The 20,261-nt window shown below is 40.8% G+C and overlaps 1 protein-coding gene across 3 annotated transcripts in view; it reads right to left on the minus strand.

Annotated features, from left to right (window-relative positions):
* AOAH (acyloxyacyl hydrolase) overlaps nucleotides 1-19,598 on the minus strand; it is a 161,616-nt gene extending 142,018 nt beyond the window's left edge. Inside the window, exons 1-3 of one of the 3 annotated variants that reach the window (XM_044246374.1) lie at nucleotides 19,544-19,598; nucleotides 19,010-19,164; nucleotides 523-618 (exon numbers count right to left, since the gene is read on the minus strand). In XM_044246374.1, coding sequence (XP_044102309.1) covers nucleotides 523-618; nucleotides 19,010-19,136 — 223 coding nt within the window. In that variant the 5' untranslated portion in view covers nucleotides 19,137-19,164; nucleotides 19,544-19,598. The other 2 variants (XM_044246375.1, XM_044246373.1) reach the window with 2 other exon arrangements.
* Nucleotides 19,599-20,261: the final 663 nt, after the last annotated feature.

Consider the following 20,261-nt stretch of genomic DNA (forward strand, 5'->3'; position numbering starts at 1 on the left):
CTGTTCAAATCCATCGGCTGTTCCCAGATTATTTTCCCAGTTAGGTTTTTAAGATCAGCTGTCTTCTCAGCCTAAACAAAGCTCCATGTTGGTAGGGCTCTGGGTGCCTCTGGGAATGTGCATGCTGTTAAACTAACATAAATCACTGAAAATTATCCATTTTTTCATTATTTTGACCTTCTTGGTACTTAAGGCAATGAACCCCAGTTGGTGGGCAAATCCTTATAAATGTAACACATGAAACAAAAATTAGCCATTCTATGTTTTATTCCATAAATGTCCACAGCAGTCTCATCCCGCCATGATGGAAAATGAACATCGGGGAGCACAAATATACTAGAGTGGTTTTTGTGTGTGTGTGTTTGTTTTAATTTCTATTAGTCTCATAAAAATATCAACTCACATAAACACCTCAATTACTTTCTCCTCCCTAAGCAGGTGTAGGGTATAAAATCACTCATGATGACCCAAGAATCAAATGAAGAAGCAGACCCACAGCTGCATGACCCTTTCTGTACTTACCCGGCAGGTAGCTGCAGAGTCTCTCCATCGAGGCCTCCACCGTGGAGTTGTGAACGTGAGCAAGCTGTTCAATCACGGAAACTACCACCACGCAGGCTGCAAGGGGGGAGGGGGGAGGGGGCAGAAGAAAATGTCAGCAGTGTGGAAAAGAAAACAGTGTTGGGGGGCCAGAAGAAAGGAAGGGATACGTGTGTGTCCTTAGGAACATCAACCTCCCCACAACACAGAACGTTTGTTTGCTAAGCCTTTTAAAATCTGCCGTGTGCATAGAGGCACTGTGAGTTGTAATGAGGTGTGAAGTGTGCTAAGATGGTGTGTTTGAGGACCAGAAAGACTGGTTGTCAGTTCAGTTTTGCTACTTGGAAGCTATGTGACTTTAGGGAGCTAACGGAATCTTTGTTTATTTCTATTTTGATCACATGGGAGAAAGACATGACATTTAAAGGAGATAGCGCAGAAATAAACCAGCCAGCACAGAGTAGAAGCCCAGTAGGCATTGGCTTCTTTCCCCTCTCCTTTTCTTCCTTTTTGCAGTAGTTGGCTTCATTGTGACTAGGATCATTCCCACCCCATACATGCTCAGCTGTGATCCAGGGTCAGTTTTTTAATTTTAGAAAAGTGGTGGAAATTGCTCAGCATTTGGAGTCAGAAGATCTGGTATTGAGTCTTGCCCTTGAATCTTGGACTCAGCATCCTGGCTTTCTAAGACTTGGTCTCCTCACTGCAAAGTAGGTAATAAGTTTTCTACAGGGCTGCTGTAATGCTTAAGGGAGATAACAGTGCAACTGAATGTGGCTTTGAAATCATAGTACTATTGTAAAATATCATTTTACCTCCCAGCTATAAAGCACTCTGCTTGAAAGCATGTACCAATATAATAAGTGTCTAGAAGGAACCTCAGATTAAATTAAAAATATATTCCTTCAGCTATCTTGATATATAAATGTGTAGGCCCAGAAGTACTAGGCTGACACCCCTTAGAAGGTTCTATTACCAGCCTTGATCTCCTGAATGCCTGTGGAAGCCCAATCCTCCTTTTTCCAAAGGGAGGGGACTCTTTCTTCTATACACAAAGGGTTGGTTGGCCAAAGATCAGTAAGTCTGTGCGAGAAAATTGATAGGCCTTCTTGAGATAACAGGAGTGGCGTTTATTAGCAGAGGTTGGTTTCTAAGGAGGCAAAAGAAAGCTTATATCCCAAATGAAGAAGTTCCAGGGGGCCTGGCCCAGTAGTAAGCTCGCTATTATCCATATGCTCAAGGAGCTGGGAACCCAAATTCACATGCAGTGTCATTAAAACTAGATTTCTACAAGGACCCCTTGAGGGAAGGTGGCTGATAACAGATGTGATAGTACAACCAAACATTTATAGACAGATAAAACTGGACAAAGCTGGACTCCCCTAATCTGAGATAGCATGATCTTAAAAACCAGTCTTACTGTTCTGAGAGCAATGGCACGTTTATCAACGTCAAATATCAAGGCTGATTAGATGTGCTTTTAACCTAATCCATGCATTGAGAGTCTTATTACACCCAGTGAATTCAGTAGCTAATACTTATTAGCACTTTATAGTCTAAAAAATATATTTTATTTTAAAAACATTTCAAAAATACAGATTCAATGCAATCTCAGCAAACACAAAATACAGAATACTGTAAATAAAATAAACATCCTTTAAATCACCCAGAGATAGACCAATTTCATTTTTATTTTAAATATATAAATATATTTAACATATGTGAATATATTCAGCATTTATAATATGCTTTTATACCTTAATATATGTCTCCGCCAATCACCTCTTAAGTTAGGTGGAGCCAAATAAATTTTAATAGCTGCAATTGAAAAGCAATTATAAATAATTATATTGCAGTGTGGAAAGGGGATACAGTGAGGTATAGTTCAAAAGGGAGAGGCTTTGAATTAAAGAATAAACTTGGGTTCCAATACTGGATCAGTCCATTATAAATAGTGCAACTTGGCACAAGTTACCTACTCTTCTAGAACTTCTTTTCCAAGAGTTTAGAGTTGGACCTTAAGTTCCTTGAGGGTGGGAATGGGGTCTTAACTCTGACTTTGAGTGCCTGATGCAGGGTCTGTTTTGGAGTCAGGGGACAGCGAGGTTTTCTGACTTCAAGCAAGCTGATTGAGAAGCACTGAAGGGACATTTCAGTTGTTAGTTGCCAGGGGTCTCCACAGGAAAAGCTGAATGGGTACACTCGAAGCTGTGTTCTGACTCAGTCACGATCCCCAACAACATTGCTTATAACGGTTTTGTCTTGTTGGAGGGCACAGGGCATGGCGGTACTTCTATTCTGGTGTGAAACAACCAGAGCCATCAGCTGAGTCATATAGCAGATTCTATAGCAAATAGTCATGGCGTGCAGCTCAGTATCAAAGAAGGCAGAGGAGGGACATCTGGGTGGCTCAGTTAGTTGAGCGTCTGACTCTTGGCTTTGATCTCAGGGTCATGAGCTGGAGTTCTGAGTCAGGCTCCACACTCAGTACAGAGTCTGCCTGGGAGTCTCTTTCTCCCCTCACTTGTGCGTGCATGTATGCACTCTGTCTCTCAAATAAATAAACAAATCTTTAAAAACAAACAAAGAAGGTGGTGGAGATTGGGTTGAAATCTTGCATCACAGTCACTTCATCTGCCATTTCATCAATGAGCGGCTTCACCCAAAGTGGACTTGAAATACAAGTATGCCTTTGTTTTAATCCAGGGCTTGGAAGGATCAATGCAAAGCGAATTGCGAATCACGCTGCTCAAAACCAACCTGCTTCTTTGTACTTATAGATATGGGTTTTTCTTTTACGCAAAGGAATCCCATCAAGGACTCTTATGACTTTGGAGGCTCCTTAGCACGGCTTGCTAAAATTGGAAATCATTAGATAAAAAGGAGCAAAAAAAAAAAAAAAAAAAGTCAGCTGCCTCTGAAGATCAGTAGGATCTTGCCATTACCCTCACTCTGCCTGGTGAAAAGTTACGATCAAAAGAGCTCTGAAGAAAAGGGGGTAATAGGTTTGAAATATGTAAACGCCCAGGTTGGGCTCCGCTTTGATTTGAGTCCTGCCCACTTGGACATCCCTGCCCATTTCCAAAGGGGCTCGACTCCCCTTCCAGCTGGATTGTTAATTTAGGGTCTGCAGTGAGGTGTGTTCTGAATCCTTCAGTTGGCAAGAATAGAGAAATTGACTTTGCTGTAGTTTCTAATAAGAGGTTTCCCCGGGCTTGACAAGCTAAACAATGTTTTCCTTGGGAGAGATGCATGAGCAGAGTAATTTCTCCCATTACAGACCATTCTCTGGCTGCTAATAAAAGGCATGGCTCTGCGCAAGTGAGTTTGTCCAAGCTACTGTTCATATAGGAAGTCACGAGAGCCGGTGAGAGCTGTGCATTTAGCTCAGTGGTCACCATTTGAAACCTCACCTATGACAAATCTCTTCTCACACGGCATCTGAGACTAAGGAGGGTAATCGAAACAGACACTCCTGATATTGTACGAGAAGATGAGAACGGGCCCAAATGAGAACACCTGCCAAAGGGATCTGCTTTTGGACACATACTGGAGGTGGGTTGCGTACTATACCCAGAATCCTTTTGAAATGAAACAGGAGTCTTGCAGCTCTAATTATAATCATATCCACACTGGCTGGAAATGCAGGCACTGTGGAGAGCAGGCTAAAAGATTTCCCACTTGTCCGAAGTCCACCCTTCATGGAAAAGCCTGGAAAGCACTTGGCACTTGTCAGAGCCAGGGTCAGCATGACTCTACTACCTTTTTGACCCTAAGTGGGGGCATAAATAATTCATCACATGGCTAGCGTGTGCCCTACACATTGTTTTTTTTTTTTTTTTAAGATTTTATTTATTTATCTGAGAGAGTGAGAGAGAGAGAAAGAGAGCATGAGTGGGGCGAGAGGCAGAGAGAGAAGCAGACTCTCTGCGGAGCAGGGAACTTCCATCCCTGGACTGCGGATCATGAGCTGAATTGAAGGCAGACGCTTAAACAACTGAGCCACCCAGGTGTCCTTGCCCTACAGTTTTTGAAGTGTTTTGCATATATTATCATTTCATTTAAACTTCACAACAACTCTTAGATGTAGGAATTACTGCTCTCAATTTACAGACTAGTGGACAGAGGCTTGGAGAGGTTAGCATACCTTGCCAAGTAACCAGCTGGGACTGGAACAGAGTATGCATTGAGTTCCTTCTAGATGGAGGCACTGTGCTGGGCTCCTAGTACATGCTGGAAACAAACTGACAGAGTTCCTGCCCTCTTAGAGATTATACTATGTTAGAGAATAGTGATCGTAAACAAGTAAACAAACACAGAATTATAAATAATTTTAGGTGCTAAAAAGAAAAAGAACAGGGTGAATTAGTAGAGGGTAATGAGGATGCGGGTGTTATAAACCTTAGCTAGAGCCAATAGAGAAGGCTTCTTTGTAGAATACACACACACACACACACACACACACACACAATGACTAATATAATAGAAAGGATCATGAGGAGCTGGGACAAGTTTTGTAAGAGGTGGGGGCTGCTGATGGCCACTTCATGGCATAAAACTAGGAAAGCCAGAACCCAGTGGTCAAAGATGAAATTCAGGGAAAGGAAGGGGCCAGGTTCAAGGGATCTGTAGATTGCAAAAAAGCCAGGGATTTTTCCAGAGAGTGATGGGGAGCCATGGCTGGGTTTTGTTTGAAGGGGCTGCTGCTATCTGATCTATGTCTTTAAATTATCATGCTGACTGTCATGGGGAGGAAGGGCCTTAGGGGACAAAGGTGGGAGCAGAGAGATGAAGTAGGAGGCCATTTTGGTCCTGGAGAGAGATGACAGTGGATCACAGAGAGTAACAGGTGGCAGGGGAGACCGAGGAAAACAGACAGATTTGGGATCTACTGTGGAGGTTCACCTGATACAATTTATTAATGAAGTGATGTATGAAGGAAAGAAGTGGGAGGAAAAGTGAGAATCAAAACTGACTCCTTTGTTCTTGGTTTGGGCCCAGGGAGGGGCAGAGCACAGGTCTGGGAGCCATGCCACACCTCAGTCCCTGAATTTCTGTTGGACTCATGTGACTTTGTACATCCCACCTGCCCCCACAGTGCCCCTCAGTTCTGTTCTCCTCAGATTTCCCTCCTTGGGTGGGAGCAGAAGACATGGCTTTACATGTTAACATTATTTCTCATATTGGTGAAAAGAAATAAGAAAGAAAGGCATGAAAATGATCACTTACAATTATCCTACTCTCAGTCTAGTTTCCCTAAGCTATTAGTTACTAAGCCAGAGCTGGTGGCACACCACCCAGGGAGGGAGAGGCGGGCAGGGAAGAAAAGAGAATGGAAGAGAGGGAAGAGAAGGGAGAAGCTAGGTACCAGGAGAGAGTAGAAGAAAGTGGGGGGTCAGACAGACCTGGGCGCACATCCTGCTTCTACAACTTACGAGCTGATGTATTTGGTAGGATGGTTAATCTTTCTGAACCCAGATTTTGGCACCCACCAAATGGAATAATAACACCTGTTTGCACAGTACACTAAACATGGATGCCACTGTTTTGCACTTATTCCCACAAAGAGGGTTGACCTACTTCCCAGTCTTCCAAGTGAAGTAACCTGCTTTGATCAGTGGACCATGGAGGAAATGACAGCATGTTGGGTCTGAATCCAGACCTTCAGAGGCCTTGCAGCTTCCACTTTTGCCCTCTTAGAAATATCTAGCTGTGAGCTGGAGGCAGCCTGCTGGAGAGGCCACAGGAAGGGAAATCAAGGTGCCCCAGCCAACAGCCGGCCAACTACTAGATTTGTGAACGAGGCCATTCTAGAACATGCAGCTCCCGTCATCTCCCCGTCTACCACCTGAATACAGCAGCAGGAGTGAGTTGAGGGGATACAAGTGGGAGGACCCCCCAGCTGTGCCCACCCCAAATCGCCAGCCCACAGAACTGTAAGCTAATGAACGACTGTTGTAGAAGTGTGGGGTGGTTTGCAAACGTAGCACAGGCTGTCTGACACACCGGGCAAAAGCGTTGTGAGGTTTAAGCAATCCAATACATAAAAATGCACAGTTTCTATTCCAGCTGCTGAGACTATAGGGCAAAGACACATTCTCTGTGACTCTTTTTTTAAAATGGAAACTCAGAGGGGCGCCTGGGTGGCCTAGTGGGTTAAAGCCTCTGGCTTCGGCTTAGGTCATGATCCCAGGGTCCTGGGATCAAGCCCCGCATTGGGCTGTCTGCTTCAGCGGGGAGCCTGCCTCCCTCCTGCCCGCCTCTCTGCCTACTTGTGATCTCTATCAAATTAAAAAAAAAAATCTTTAAAATAGAAACTCAGAAAACTTCTTTGAAAAACATATTGCAGCATCAATAGCATTTTCACTTTTCTACGGCCGAATTTTGCTTTTATTGCCAATAGCTAGTATTTTCACTCCATCTGGGCAGATCAGGCTCTGTGGTCTAAACTGACCATCACCTACAACACCATCTTTTATGAGAAAGTGCTCAGTGAGTTCCAAACTTCTAACATTCACAAGAACATTGGCAACAAGAAGAGGGCCATTTTCTGGTGAGAGGCTGAGCACACTCAAAGCTGAGCAGAGCGCAAGCAATGACGAAGAGAAGAAATAAGCAAACAGTGCTGAGAGATGCAGGATGGTGGGCTTGGCTACTTTACAAATACATACAAAGCTAATAATCAAGAAAGAAGAGTACAGACGCAGGAGTCATCCCATCCTGTTATTAACTCAATGCATACTTATGAGCACCTGCTATGTGCTCAGAGGCTTAGGATACAAACGTGAATAAGAGAAATCACGGACCAGGAGGGCAGCCCGAGGACTAGAAAGACAGTCTAGTCCTGGCAGCCTGTAAGCACTACGGTTCAGGGACCCGTTAATGCTTTGGAAGCACAGAGGAGAAAGAAACGCACTCTGCCTTGAGGAACCGGGGACAGTTTCCTGGAGATGTTGAATATTGGAAAATGGGGGAACCTCATTCAACAGAAAAAGGCAGGAAAGGGCTTCAAGGAGAGAGGTGTAGCCTTTATAAAGCCTTGGATGTAAGAAAGAGAACAGTTGGGCATCCCCAGGCTCCGTGGGAAAGACGGAGTGAGGGAGATAGGAAGAGATCCCATCTTGAGGTGCCTTGAAGGGCACACGGCAGTGCATGGGCTCTTAATGCTCTAGAATCTAGATTATACACCAGTGGTGTCAAATATTTTGCTTTGTACCCCCCAAAGGAAATTTGAAAAATTATGTACCCCTTTCACATTTTAATGGATGTTAAAATATTATTAATGGATATTAATTTACCTAGTTGCAAAGAGTATAATTCCAGGCAGACTATAAATATTATAGTAGAAATCATACATTAATCTCTATGTATCCAAAGGAATCTAAATACTATAGTGATTTATACCTACTCACAACCACTGGGAAAAAATATAAGCTCAAACTCTTCTTTCACAGTGAGAAATTTATGTTGATAATCCCTCTCCTTGAATTCATATTTCAATAAAAAGTTGACTTCCTTGAATTTTTCTTCCACTATAGAATTTTATCCCAATGTAATATATTTTGGGGGTTGAAAGTATTTTATCAATCACACTGTTATACCTCTTAACACTAAAAATATGAATAAAACTTACATGAAAATTTTAGTTTCCTGTGAATATAAATCTAAGTATTAAAAAAAATTCTTCTGGATAGAGTTTTCATTATTAGTAAAATTAGCTTTTCTAAGCAATATGTATTGCCAATTTGATAAACAATTCCTAAATAACAAAAGTAAAATTTTACTGGAATTGTACTCCTTAATGAGATGATTGGTCTTTTCGATTAGTACTTACATCTGTTGAAGAATGGCAAGACTCCATATCATGTCTGTTCCTATTTTTCATTATTAAAGAGGTAGGTGCTGAGAAAACATGTTTACTTAAGTAAACAGAAATGGAAGGACTTTTGATAGAGTGATGTCCCTCAATTCTGTTACTTCTTCTGAGTTAAATATCAAAAATCTTTACGTGATCTATCGTTGGAAATTATTCCAAATGATCCATCACCTGACAACTCCATTAACTACCCCTTCAATTGTCTTGAAAGCAAAGAACTAGAAACCACCTGACTTGCAAAAATAGTTGTCATCTAATCAATGGAGTTTTCTCAATTTCTGGGAAGTTATATTAAAATAAGAAAAAAGTTTTAGTAAGACTCTCCTTTTAATTATACCCATTACAATTCACCCAGAGAGACCTTGTTAGAACTTAATATACTCAGAAAGAATTGGGAAGTTGAAATATTGTTCGTTTCAATGTACTTTTGCCAACATAATATTTTAAGCATAATCTTTTCTCTTAATGCATACTTCATATATACCTTTGCTGAAGTTGGAGCTGCAGATTTAGTTCATCATGTTATGAGACATGTCCTCTGTGTAATCCAAAATGGCAAAGTCTGACCTTATCATTAATGCCATGAACTAATCAGATTATCTTTCAGAAAACATATGGTTTCATTTTTCCTTTCTCTTCTGTGTTTGAATTCTAAAATAGATACTTAGAATATAGATGAATAGAAAGATAGAGGGATGAAAGGGTGAGTGGGTGGGTAGGTGAGTAGAGGGATGAATGAGTGGAAAGAAGGACAGACTGATAATGGACGGAGGGATAGATGGGAAGATAGAAGATGTTTGGATAGATAGAAATAATAGCTCATCTTTGACCATGCCCAACAGTTTTTATGTACAAACCTACTTTTTAACTTGAAAAATTTCCACCTGCTAAAAAAGACTTACAACTACAAAAATTTTTACAAATGTTTGTTGGAAAAAAAAAAACCAGTATTTGATTTTAGATTGTTTTCTTAGCCATCCCCATTTAGAAATCAAACAATGAGATAAGATCCAAACACCATAAATATATACCTAGACAATTTTGAAAGGAAATATAACAAAATATCAATAGTGTTCATCTAGATTTTGGGCTTACAGTTGATTTTCTTCTTTTTTTTTTTTTAAGTGATTTTATTTATTTATTTGCGAGAGAGAGAGCATGAGAAGGGGAAGGGACAGAGGGACACATAGACTCCCTGCTGAGCACAGAGCCGGACACAGGGCTCGACACAGGGTTGGATCCCAGGACACTAAGATCATGACCTGAGCTGAAGTCAGATGTTGAACCAACTGAGCCATCCATGCACCCCACAGCTGATTTTATTATTTAAAAAACTTCTTCAGTATTTTCTTTTTTTTTCTTCTTCAGTATTTTCTAAAATATCCCTGAAAGTCACATACTTCTCTACAATTAGAAAAAACAATTATATTTTATCAAATAATTTCTCATTGAATAAGCTTTTTAATAGTTGCCCTTTACCTTACAAAGCTCTAGGAAAACATGAAATGACATTTTCTAGAATACCTTCAGCTCTCTGCTGGGTGTTTTTGTGCACTGTGTCTCAGTTAATCCTCTTCCTCATGGGATCATTACTTTTTACAGATTGTTACATTCGAGGCTCAGAGAAGTTAAAGGACATATCTAAGGCCTTTTATACAAGCAGGAATTGCACTGTTAACTGGCTAAATCATTCTAATCCAGACCAGCTGAACTTTGAAATCTATAGGCTTCTAAGTGTCACACTGAATATATAAAATATGGGATACTGAAAGTGAACATTGTCAATAACATTTATTAAAATAATCATTGCTATATTGTAGTCTATATGATTTGTACATACTTTCCCACAGTATTCCTTTCACTTTCTAATGACATTTCCAGGAAAGCAAAAATGTTTAAATTTAATAAATTTGTAAATTTATTATTTTTATTATGTATAACATATATATTTATATATAACTTATATATGTTTATATATAACTTATGTATTTATTATATATAGAATTTTAATATAGCCCTTTTGATGTCATATTTAAGAATCTTTAAATCCAAAGTCACAAAGATTTTCTTCTACGTTTTCTAGAAGTTTCATAGTCTTAGCTCTTATCTTGAGACCTAAGATCTATTTTGAGTTATAATTGTGTGTGATTTTGAAATCAGATATATCACTTCTCAGGAAATCAGATATATCACTTCTCCAACAGTGGTTTTCTAAATTTGGGGCTATTCTGGTTTCTTTGTGTTTTCATTAAATTTTAGGATCAGTTTGCCAATCTTTACCAAAAAAAAAGACATTAGGATTTTGATTAGAAGTGTGTTTAGTGTATAGGTCAATTTGGGGAGTACTGCTATCTTAACACCACTGTCTTCCAATCCATTACCATGATGCTGCTCTCCATTTCTGTAAAGCACACTTTCATTTCTCTCAGCAATGGTTTTTAGTTTTCAGTGTCGCATTGCTTTTGTTAAATTTATTCCTACATATTTTTTGGTATATCGTGCATGGAATTTTTTCTTCAGTTTCAATTCTTAAAACTTTGTTGTTAATATAAACAAATATAATTGGTTTTTACATTACTCTTAAATCCTGCAATCTTATTAAACTTTCCTATTCAATATAGTCATTTTATTTAGATACCTCAGGATTTTCTATTCAGGATCATGCTGTTTGAAAATAAAGACAGTCTTACCCATTCCTTTCCAATTTTCAGACTTCTATTATTTTTATTTATTAAACTGATTAGAATTTTTAATAAAATTGAATGTGGTGAGAGTGGACATCCTTCCTATGTTCCTGATTTTAGGACAAAAGCATTCAGTCTTTTATCATTAAGTATGAAGCTGGCAGTAAGGTACTCAAAGATGCCCTTTATCAGGTTAAGAAAGTTCCTTTTTATAATTTGTTGAGTGTTTCTGACATGGATAGGTGATAGATTTTGTCAAATCATGTTTCTCTTTCTTTTGGGGTTGATAATGTAGTTACAACCTCTACTAATTCAGTATATTCCATTAACTGATTTTCAGATGTTAATACCATCGTACATATCTAGGATAAATCCCAGTTGGTCATGGGTATAATTCTTTTTATATGTTGCCGGATTCAGTTCGTCAATGTTTTGTCAAAGATTTTTGTCAATTTTGGACTTTTCTCGTAGCATAAGTGTTTAAAGTTTTAAATTTTCCTCTAAGCACTGGTATAGCTACATTCCATAAAATTTGGTATATTGTATTTTCTTTTAAGCCAAACTATTTTCAAATTTCTCTGATTTCCTCTTTTATCTATTTTTTTAAATTGTGCACATTGGTTTTTTTTTCCAGATTTCTTCTTGTTGTTGATTCTTAATTTAACTGGATAAATGTTTGTATGATTTCAGATTTTAAAAATGGATTGATACTTGTCTTATTGTCTAGTATATGGTCCATAGAGGACAATGTGCCATGTATAGTTAAAAAATAGTGTGTACTTTTCTGTAGTTGAATGGAATGTTCTATAGATGTTAGTTGGGTCAAGTTAGTTGTTAAGTGTTGTTCAGGTCTTCTATATCCTTACTGACTTTTTGTTCCCTTGTTCTATCAGTTATAGAGGGAGGAGCATTGACATTTTCAACTGTATTGTTGAACTATCTGCTTTTCTTTAGAATTTTTTAATTAAATTTTTAAATTTTTGTTTTTTGGGGCTCTGTTATTAAGTGTATGCACATTTACAATTGTTACTTCTTTTTTGATATATTGATCTGTTTATCATTATGGAAGATACCTCTCTGTCTTAGGATTATTTCCTTTTTCTTTTCTTTTCTTTTTCTTTTTCTTTCTTTCTTTCTTTCTTTCTTTTTTTTTTTTTTTTAGAGAGATTGAGACCGTGAGCAGGGGAGGGACAGAGGGTGAGGGCGATGTAGGGCTTGATCCCATGACCCTGAGATCATGACCTGAGCTGAAATCAAGAGTTGGACACCACATTGACCGAGCCACCCAGGCACCCCAAGATTGTTTCATATCTTAAAGTATATTTTGTCTGATAATGCTTTATTTACTCCAACTATCTTACTTTCAACCTATTTGTCTTTGAATCTAAAGTGCATCTCTAGGAGACAGAATGTAGTGGGGTCTTGTCTTATCTCTTTGATCGTCTTATGTTTTGATTGACAAGGGCAGGTCATCCACATACGTGGAAACTAACAAACAGCTGTGCAAATAGGTGGACATACCATAACTTTACAGGGATTTTACTACACTTAATGCTTTGTAACATTCTTTTCTTTCCTCTTTCCTGTAGTACATTTGATCTACGATCTAGTTTCACCCTCCTCCCCAAAATTTATTCATAGTCTTCCTGAAGAAAAGCATACTGTTAACTTGAGTTCTTTCAGTTTTGCTCACTTTGTGACCTTTCCCCAAAGTTGTGGCTTGCTCTGTCTCTAGACTGTCTTTGTGGTCTTCCTCTTCAGAGTTGTGAGCCCAGAACAATCCAGGAAAAAAACGTAGACGGAGTGAAAGTTGAGATGATCAGAAACCTACGATTTGTGCTAAGGTTGGAGTTAAATTCTAGAATTTGAAAATAAAAGTAGGGGAATTAAAGAGAGGAGAAGGTGTGAAAAGTGGGGGACAAAGTACAGGGGGCTTCAGCGGGGACCCAGGGGGTGACCTGTTAGAGCAGCTCGGTCTGCAGGACCTAGGAAGGTGAACGTGAGCTGCAGACCCCGGAGAGTGACTTGACTGTGTTGCTGAGACAAGCCCCGGAGCTACACCAGCCGGGAGACCCCACGTGGGAGCGGCCAGGACTGGGGACAGAGACATCCGAGAACTTAAATGGCAGAGGGGTACATAACCCGGCCCTCAGAACTGAGACCAGCCCTCAGAGAGGAAAGAAGAGAACCCTGGTGGAGGAGGGGGAGGGCGACTAAATGTAAACACAGAAGGGGTAACATGAAGAGTTTTCTGTTAGCAGCAGCAGTGGTGGCTTAGCAGCAAGTGTTCAGTTACAGAGAAAAAGAGAAAATGAAATTTCTGGATATAAGATTGTGATCGTAAATTTTTAAACTTTTCTGCCAGCTCTGTCTAAATCTTCCCTATTTTTGTTGGTGACCCTGTCATTTTACCGCTCACCACTTTTTCATCATCCAAACTAAAAAGTCATCTCTTACCACTCTGTGTGGGATGCTGGGGGTGGGGGTGGGGAGACGGGGGTTAATGGACTCTGAAGATGTTCTGTATATTTAACCAAACATGGATGAGGGGGAAGAAAGGTAATGTCTTTTTTGGTTTTGTTTTGTTTCTTAATCTTTTAGAAGGTTTCCTGAGCACCATGTGGTGCTTTATAAAATAAAAAATTTTTTAAAACCCTCAAAACTCAATGAATTAATTTAAAATGTCAGTGATTTAGAAACATAAAGATTACTTTGCCCCTAAATCACCCAGGTAGAGAAATGATGTTTTGCAGAAATGAACATGGCTTATTATTGATTCCATAACATTTGGAAAGTGGCAGGAAGGAGCACTGCTTATTCAAGCGCGTTAGAAACAGCGTTTGCTTAGTGATCAAATGAGAGGTACAGATCCATGCCAACAAATCATGGTAAATTGGGAGGGGGCCACTGGGGCTTTGCACAGCTTGATTCTGCAATATGTTTAAGTCCATGTCCTCCACTTCTGCCTGTGGTCTCTACTGCAAAGGCTACTTCTGGGACTGATGCTGAAGGTTTTTGTTTACATAGGGATATTGGCTTAATCTCTCAGTCACATCTGTGGTGGTTTCTTTTAGAGTTACCTCTCCAGTGACAGCATCCCCACTTCCGTGAGAGCAGTCTTCTCACCCCACAAATGCATCTGTGCAGTAGGCTCTCCTCATTCCACCTGCCCCTTACTTAGTGGCCTAAAACTTGGCCCAGATTCTTGGTTTAACAGCAAGGAAAGTCCATCTCTGTGTGTGCTGAGAAATGGTAGGCAAACACTGGACTGTGGGAGCCCATAATCAGCCAAAGGGCCTAGAGCAATAAAACCAGCTGGTCTGTGGGGTCAGAGATGGAAGCAGTACCAAAAGGCCAGGGAAAACTTGCTGGGACCCTGGCAGCCACCATTTTTGGGATCCTGGATCATTGTTTTTAGAAAAATGGAGTGAACTCTGTTTTTGTGACTTTTGGTTCCAAAATTCATGCTTGAGATTCTCATAAGAAAACTCCTTCCTTTTTCTTTTCTGCTTACCCTAGCTTAACTCAAGTTAATTCCTGCTACTTACAACCACAGGAGTGATGACTGGGGTTGCCAAAACCCAATGTCTAGGAAACAAGATAAGGGGATGGGCACATGACAATAGGAAAACAATAGTTAAAACAATAATTTTTTTAAAAATATAGGATTAGATAGGACACAAAAAGCACAACAGGCAAAAGAAAAAAAAATAGATAAACTGGACTTCATCAAAATGTAAAACTTCTGCACTTCCAAGGATATCATCCAGAAAGTAAAGAAACCCCTACAAAATGGGGGGAAATATTTACAAATCATATATTTGATAAGGGATATATATATATCTGGATGATATAAATAACTTTTACAATTCAACAATAAAAGGACAGTAACCCAATTTAAAAATGGGCAGATGAGGGTCGCCTGTGTGGCTCATTCAGTTAAGCATCTGACTTTGAGTTTCAGCTTGGGGTATAATCTCAAGGTCTTGGATTCGAGCCTTACGTTGGGCTCCAGCTCTGTGCTCAGCATTGAGTCTGCTAGAGATTCTCTCTCCCTCTCCCTCTGCCCTTCCCCTTATTCATGCTCTCTAAATAAATAAATAAAATCTTAAAAATAGAAGGGTAAATGGCTTGAATAGACATGTTGTTGAAGGAGATATGCAAATGGTCAATAAGCACGTGGAAAGCTGTTCAACATCATCATTATTTTGGGAAATTCACATCAAAACTCGAAGGAGGTATCCCTCCATATCCTCTAGGATGACTATAATAAGAGAGATGGGTAATAACAAGGGATTGGGGAGGTTATGGGGAATTCGTACCCTCTTGTTCATGAGTGTAGAGAAGTAAAACAGTGCCACAGCTCTAGAAAACAGTCTGGCAGATCCTCAAAACGTTAAACATTGAGTTACCCTATGACCTGGAAATTCCACTTCTGGGCATATACCCAAAAGAAAAGAAAACAAATGTCCACACAAAACCCTTGTACATGGATATCTGCAGCAGAATTATTCAGAATAGCTAAGAACTTGAAACAACCCATATGTCCATCAACAATGACTAGATAAACAATGTGGGGCATATCCAGACAATGCAATATTATTCATTCATAAGAAGAAAGGAAGTTGGTGCATGTTACAGCATGGATGAACCTTGAAAACCTTGTGCTAAGTCAAAGAAGCCAATGACAAAAAGCCATGCATCCTTCCATTCCATTTATAGGAAGTGTTCATTAGAGACATAAGGGAGACTAATGATTTTCAAGTGCTGAAGGGACAAGGAGATAGGGAGTGACTGCTAATAAATACTGGGTTTCTCTTTAGCTTGATAAAAATGCTTGAATTAAATATTGATGATCAAGACACAGTTAATGAATATACTAAATAAACATTATACTTTAAAAGGGTAACTATTGTATTGAATTATATCTCGACAAAGCTAGAAAATAAAACTTTATTTAAAAAAATGTGGGGAAGAAATACTGTGTCCCAACCTAATCATGTAGAAAACAAACAAACAAACAAACATAATCACACTTGCAGTGACATCTAAGGCAATTTTTTAACTGGCTGTGTAAACTTGGCCAAGTTGCTTGTTTCTCTGAGTCTCAATTGTTTCTCCTGCCCAGTGAAAATAATGATGATTTATAAACCATAAGGTCATTCTAATGATTAAATGAGGTAGTCCATATAAATCTCTTGGAAGAATGTTAATTACACAATATGTGCTCAATAAATGTTAGCAGTCTCATAGTTATTAACTTACAAATGTAATTGCTACGGCTGAAGAGCCCTTCCTTTCCCCACGCACCACTCCAATTAGCCCAGATGCAACTCAGAAAAAAGATAGAGGGCAGCATCGAGAAATGCCAGGAAGCTGCAAGAATGGCTGCAGACCAGCAGCAAAAAAATTTCATGAGTAAGAAACAATTACGATCACTAAAAGTGCGTCTTGATCAAAATGGATGGAACCCAATTAATTCAATGGAACTGCATGAAAAATGGGAAAGCAGAACTACTTCCATGTGTTGAGAAGGTGACACTAAATATTTTATTTTATTAGGAGCTTATAAATCAAGGCCAGTGTATACTTTAATGAACAAGGGAACATTTTATTTTGGAATGGTGATTAGGATATTGCCAGCAGCTAACTAAGATGACTCCCTACCACTCAGTTGGGTGGCCAGAAATCCTACTGGCTCACCAACTTTTCTCAAGGTTGCCCAGCACTTTTAAGCAGAGAGGTAATGACAATGGAATCTTTGACACCCCTGAGACTTCCGTCTTCAACACTTGGGTGGAAACTCTTCTAGAATTCTAACACTTTACCCGACTCCTCTTCCTTTTCACCCAGCTTATATTTTCACCTTCCTCTGGAGACTTTATGAATATGATGAGGTTCTTGCGTTCAGCAGTTATCTGCTTTGAAATGGCTTGCCTTCGCTCTGTGCCTCTGGGCTTTCTGCTGGCCCTCACAAGAATGCTGTGGTTTATAGGGTTCCTGGGAAAGTGGGTATCACCATGTGCACTAAGTGCCCAGTTTGTCTTTCATCTTAAACACCGTAATCTTTACAGTCCAGATTCTCTCTCTCTCTTTTTTTTTTCTAAACTGGGTAGTGAATTCCTGAGGACAGAGACATTTTAAAAATTATTGGAGTGGTGGGGGTGTGGGAGGTTAGGGTACCAGGTGGTGGGTATTATAGAGGGCACGGATTGCATGGAGCACTGGGTGTGGTGAAAAAATAATGAATATTGTTTTTCTGAAAATAAATAAATTGAAAAAATTAAAAAAATATTATTGGTATTCACCTTTGTGTCTCTAACTCAGAGCACAGGGCCTGGCATGTGGTGGCCACTCAATGACCATGTGGAGGATGGACACGATGAAGGTGCCTTTGTGCCAGTGGACTTGAAGTCATATTGTCCTGCTTTTCATCAGAAAGGAATGGAAGACTAGCCAGTATCCCTTCTCTTCTCCTGCCTCCTCCGTAATGCTCCTCCACTTACTACCAGCTTCCCTCACTGCTTCCTAAGACATGTCCCGCATTGGCCCCATAAACCAGAGCACCCCCAGATTCCCTTTAAGGAGATCCGCCCTCTCCTTGTTGCTGGGACTGTTGGTGTTAAGAGCTCACACCAAGTGCCTCTGAAGGCATTGCCTCTCCCCAAGGAGCTCCCCATGGGGTTGGTTCCTATCCACTGACTGCTCACTGTGGCAGTTCCAGAGTCTAGACCCACCTCAGACCACTCTGAAGAGCCATTCTGGCTCCAGAGTTCTCTGTGGGATTGACAGAGTGTGTGTGTGTGTGTGTGTGTGTGTGTGTGTGTCTACAGTATATCCCATATTTTCCTCCTAACTATTCCTGTTCTTCTCCCTTCCTCCTGGTGATTTCCCCAAAAACACACCTCGATGAGACACCTGGGGGCTTAGTGGGTTAAGCCTCTGCCTTCTGCTCAGGTCATGATCTCAGGGTCCTGGGATGGAGCCCCACATCGGGCTCTCTGCTCGGCAAGGAGCCCGCTTCTTCCTCTCTCTCTGCCTGCTTTTCTGCCTACTTGTGATCTCTGTCTGTCAAATAAATAAATAAATAAATAAAATCTTTTTTTAAAAAAAGGAACACACCTCGATAAACTCCCCTGTGTACAAATGTCTGACCCTGTTTCTCCAAGGAGCCATCCAGACAGTGAGCCCTCCAGCTCTGACGGCCGGCAGGCCCTGGCTCAGCACAGTCAGTGACGAGTCGATGTTGATTGCATGACCGACTCCTCTTACCCTTGCCTTTCCTCTTACCATGAGGACAGGTCAACAACTCCAGGCAGAGTTAGCCAGAAGTTGTGAACTGGGAAAAGGGGTGTTAAAGCATCATCAATCCTAGCCACAACAGACTCCCTGAGCTCTGGGGGCCACATTTGCATAGGAAACCAAATGAACCCCCATGGCTAAAGAGGAGGGCCACAAATTCCTCAACACTCCCCATGGAAAGGAGGGAACTATGTCCTCTACTCTTGAGTCTGAGGGGAAGGATCAGGACCACCTTCAGCAACAGAAGATGCTGCTGAGGTCACAGGCCATTTTCCTTCTACTCTGCGATGCTGCCCACTATCCTGACAGAGGTAAGAATTTCAGGCTCTTCTAAGGGTTGCCCACCCAAGAGAAAAAAAAGTGCCAGTCACCAGCAAGGTGGAGGACTTTCACAACTAATTCAAACTAGCAACTGGGTAAGGCACTTTTGTGCGATCGTGTGAAAGCTCAGTCTCAGGCTCAAAGGTTTTCTCTGTTGGTGAGGCTGCTGGTTCCCGACCTGGAACTCACAGCTAGTGACGTCATTAGATAGGTGATTTACTACCCAAGGGGAGTATTTGACCCCATTGTTACGTCTACTTGAAAAATAGACAAAACCCTCACTTACCTACACAAGTGTGGCCCTTGGAGTGTCCAGTGCTGGGCTGGTCGTCAGAGGCTGGAGAGGCCAGTGTGTGAAGGGGTAGGAGTAAGGACAGAGTCGTCGCCAAAAGGATATTCCAGAGGGACGTCATCTCAGGCCCGTGCACCAGAGAGATCAGCCTGTGTAGAGAGGCCGCCCTCTGAGGGACGCCGAAGCTGGGGCCACAGAAGCTCTTGCTCAAGCCCCCTCCTCTCACGTCCTCTCTTGGAAACACTCCCACCACACACGCCCCACACTCTCACATAGACACACTTTTCGTAAGTGTGAAGGGACTAGAAAAACATACAACCACTCACAGACACCCTTGTTCCTCTTGCGGAACCCCCAGCGAGAGCCAGAGGCCTGCGCCCGGTTAAGAGCTGCGAAGCTGGGAGGCAGGGTTTCTGAGTTACAAGCTGCAGCCAAAGGACAGACCCAGGTGGCCGCAGCGGCAACAACGTGCCCTTCTGTGTCCGCCAGCTGAAGTCAGTCAGAAGCACGGGGAACCTCAAGGCTTACCGGAATCATCCTGTGGGGTGGTTAGGAGGCCCTTCCCCTTTCGCTTGTGCAAAATGAAACAAAACTAAAACTGAAGGTTTGAAAAAAAAAAAAACCACAAACACACACCCTTTAGCAATGTGACCAGCAGCATCTACACATTCTAGAGATTATAATTTGCTCTATTCAGAAGTTATCTAGTTTTGCTCTAAATAATTTTATATGGTGAGATCGAGCTCCTTATTCTGTTGCTGAAGAATATTCTGGTCAAGTTGTTCTTTTCCTCAAGCTTTCTGAGGGCCTTCAGTCCAGTACGCAGGGAAAAAGCAATATAGACAGGAAAGAGCACTCAACATGGCTGGATTTTAAATCTAATGAGAAAAAGGACGTGCTGGAATTAACCTCTTCATATTTACTTGACTTTGTGTGATGCATCTCTTTTCTCCAGAATTTCAAAACATGTTAATATTCCCTACCTGTAGATGATTTGTTCACTTTTAAGAGACCAATTTTCTGTTTGGAAGATGAGAACCAAATACTGTTTCTCTGGGTTGGGGGGGAATGGAACCAGATCATAGATAGAGAAGAGACATATAATCTAAGTGCTTTGCTTTGAAATAGGATACAGCAAAGTCATTGCCATTCTCAGGCAAGATAAGGGGATTGGGCCAAAGTCCCACCATCTAGATAAGCCTGGGAAAATCCTGCAGTTTTTATTCCCCTTTGTTTAGGCTCTGAG

Source organism: Neovison vison, chromosome 4, assembly GCF_020171115.1.
Source record: "Neovison vison isolate M4711 chromosome 4, ASM_NN_V1, whole genome shotgun sequence".
In the NCBI taxonomy this organism is placed as follows: Eukaryota; Metazoa; Chordata; class Mammalia; order Carnivora; family Mustelidae; genus Neogale; species Neogale vison.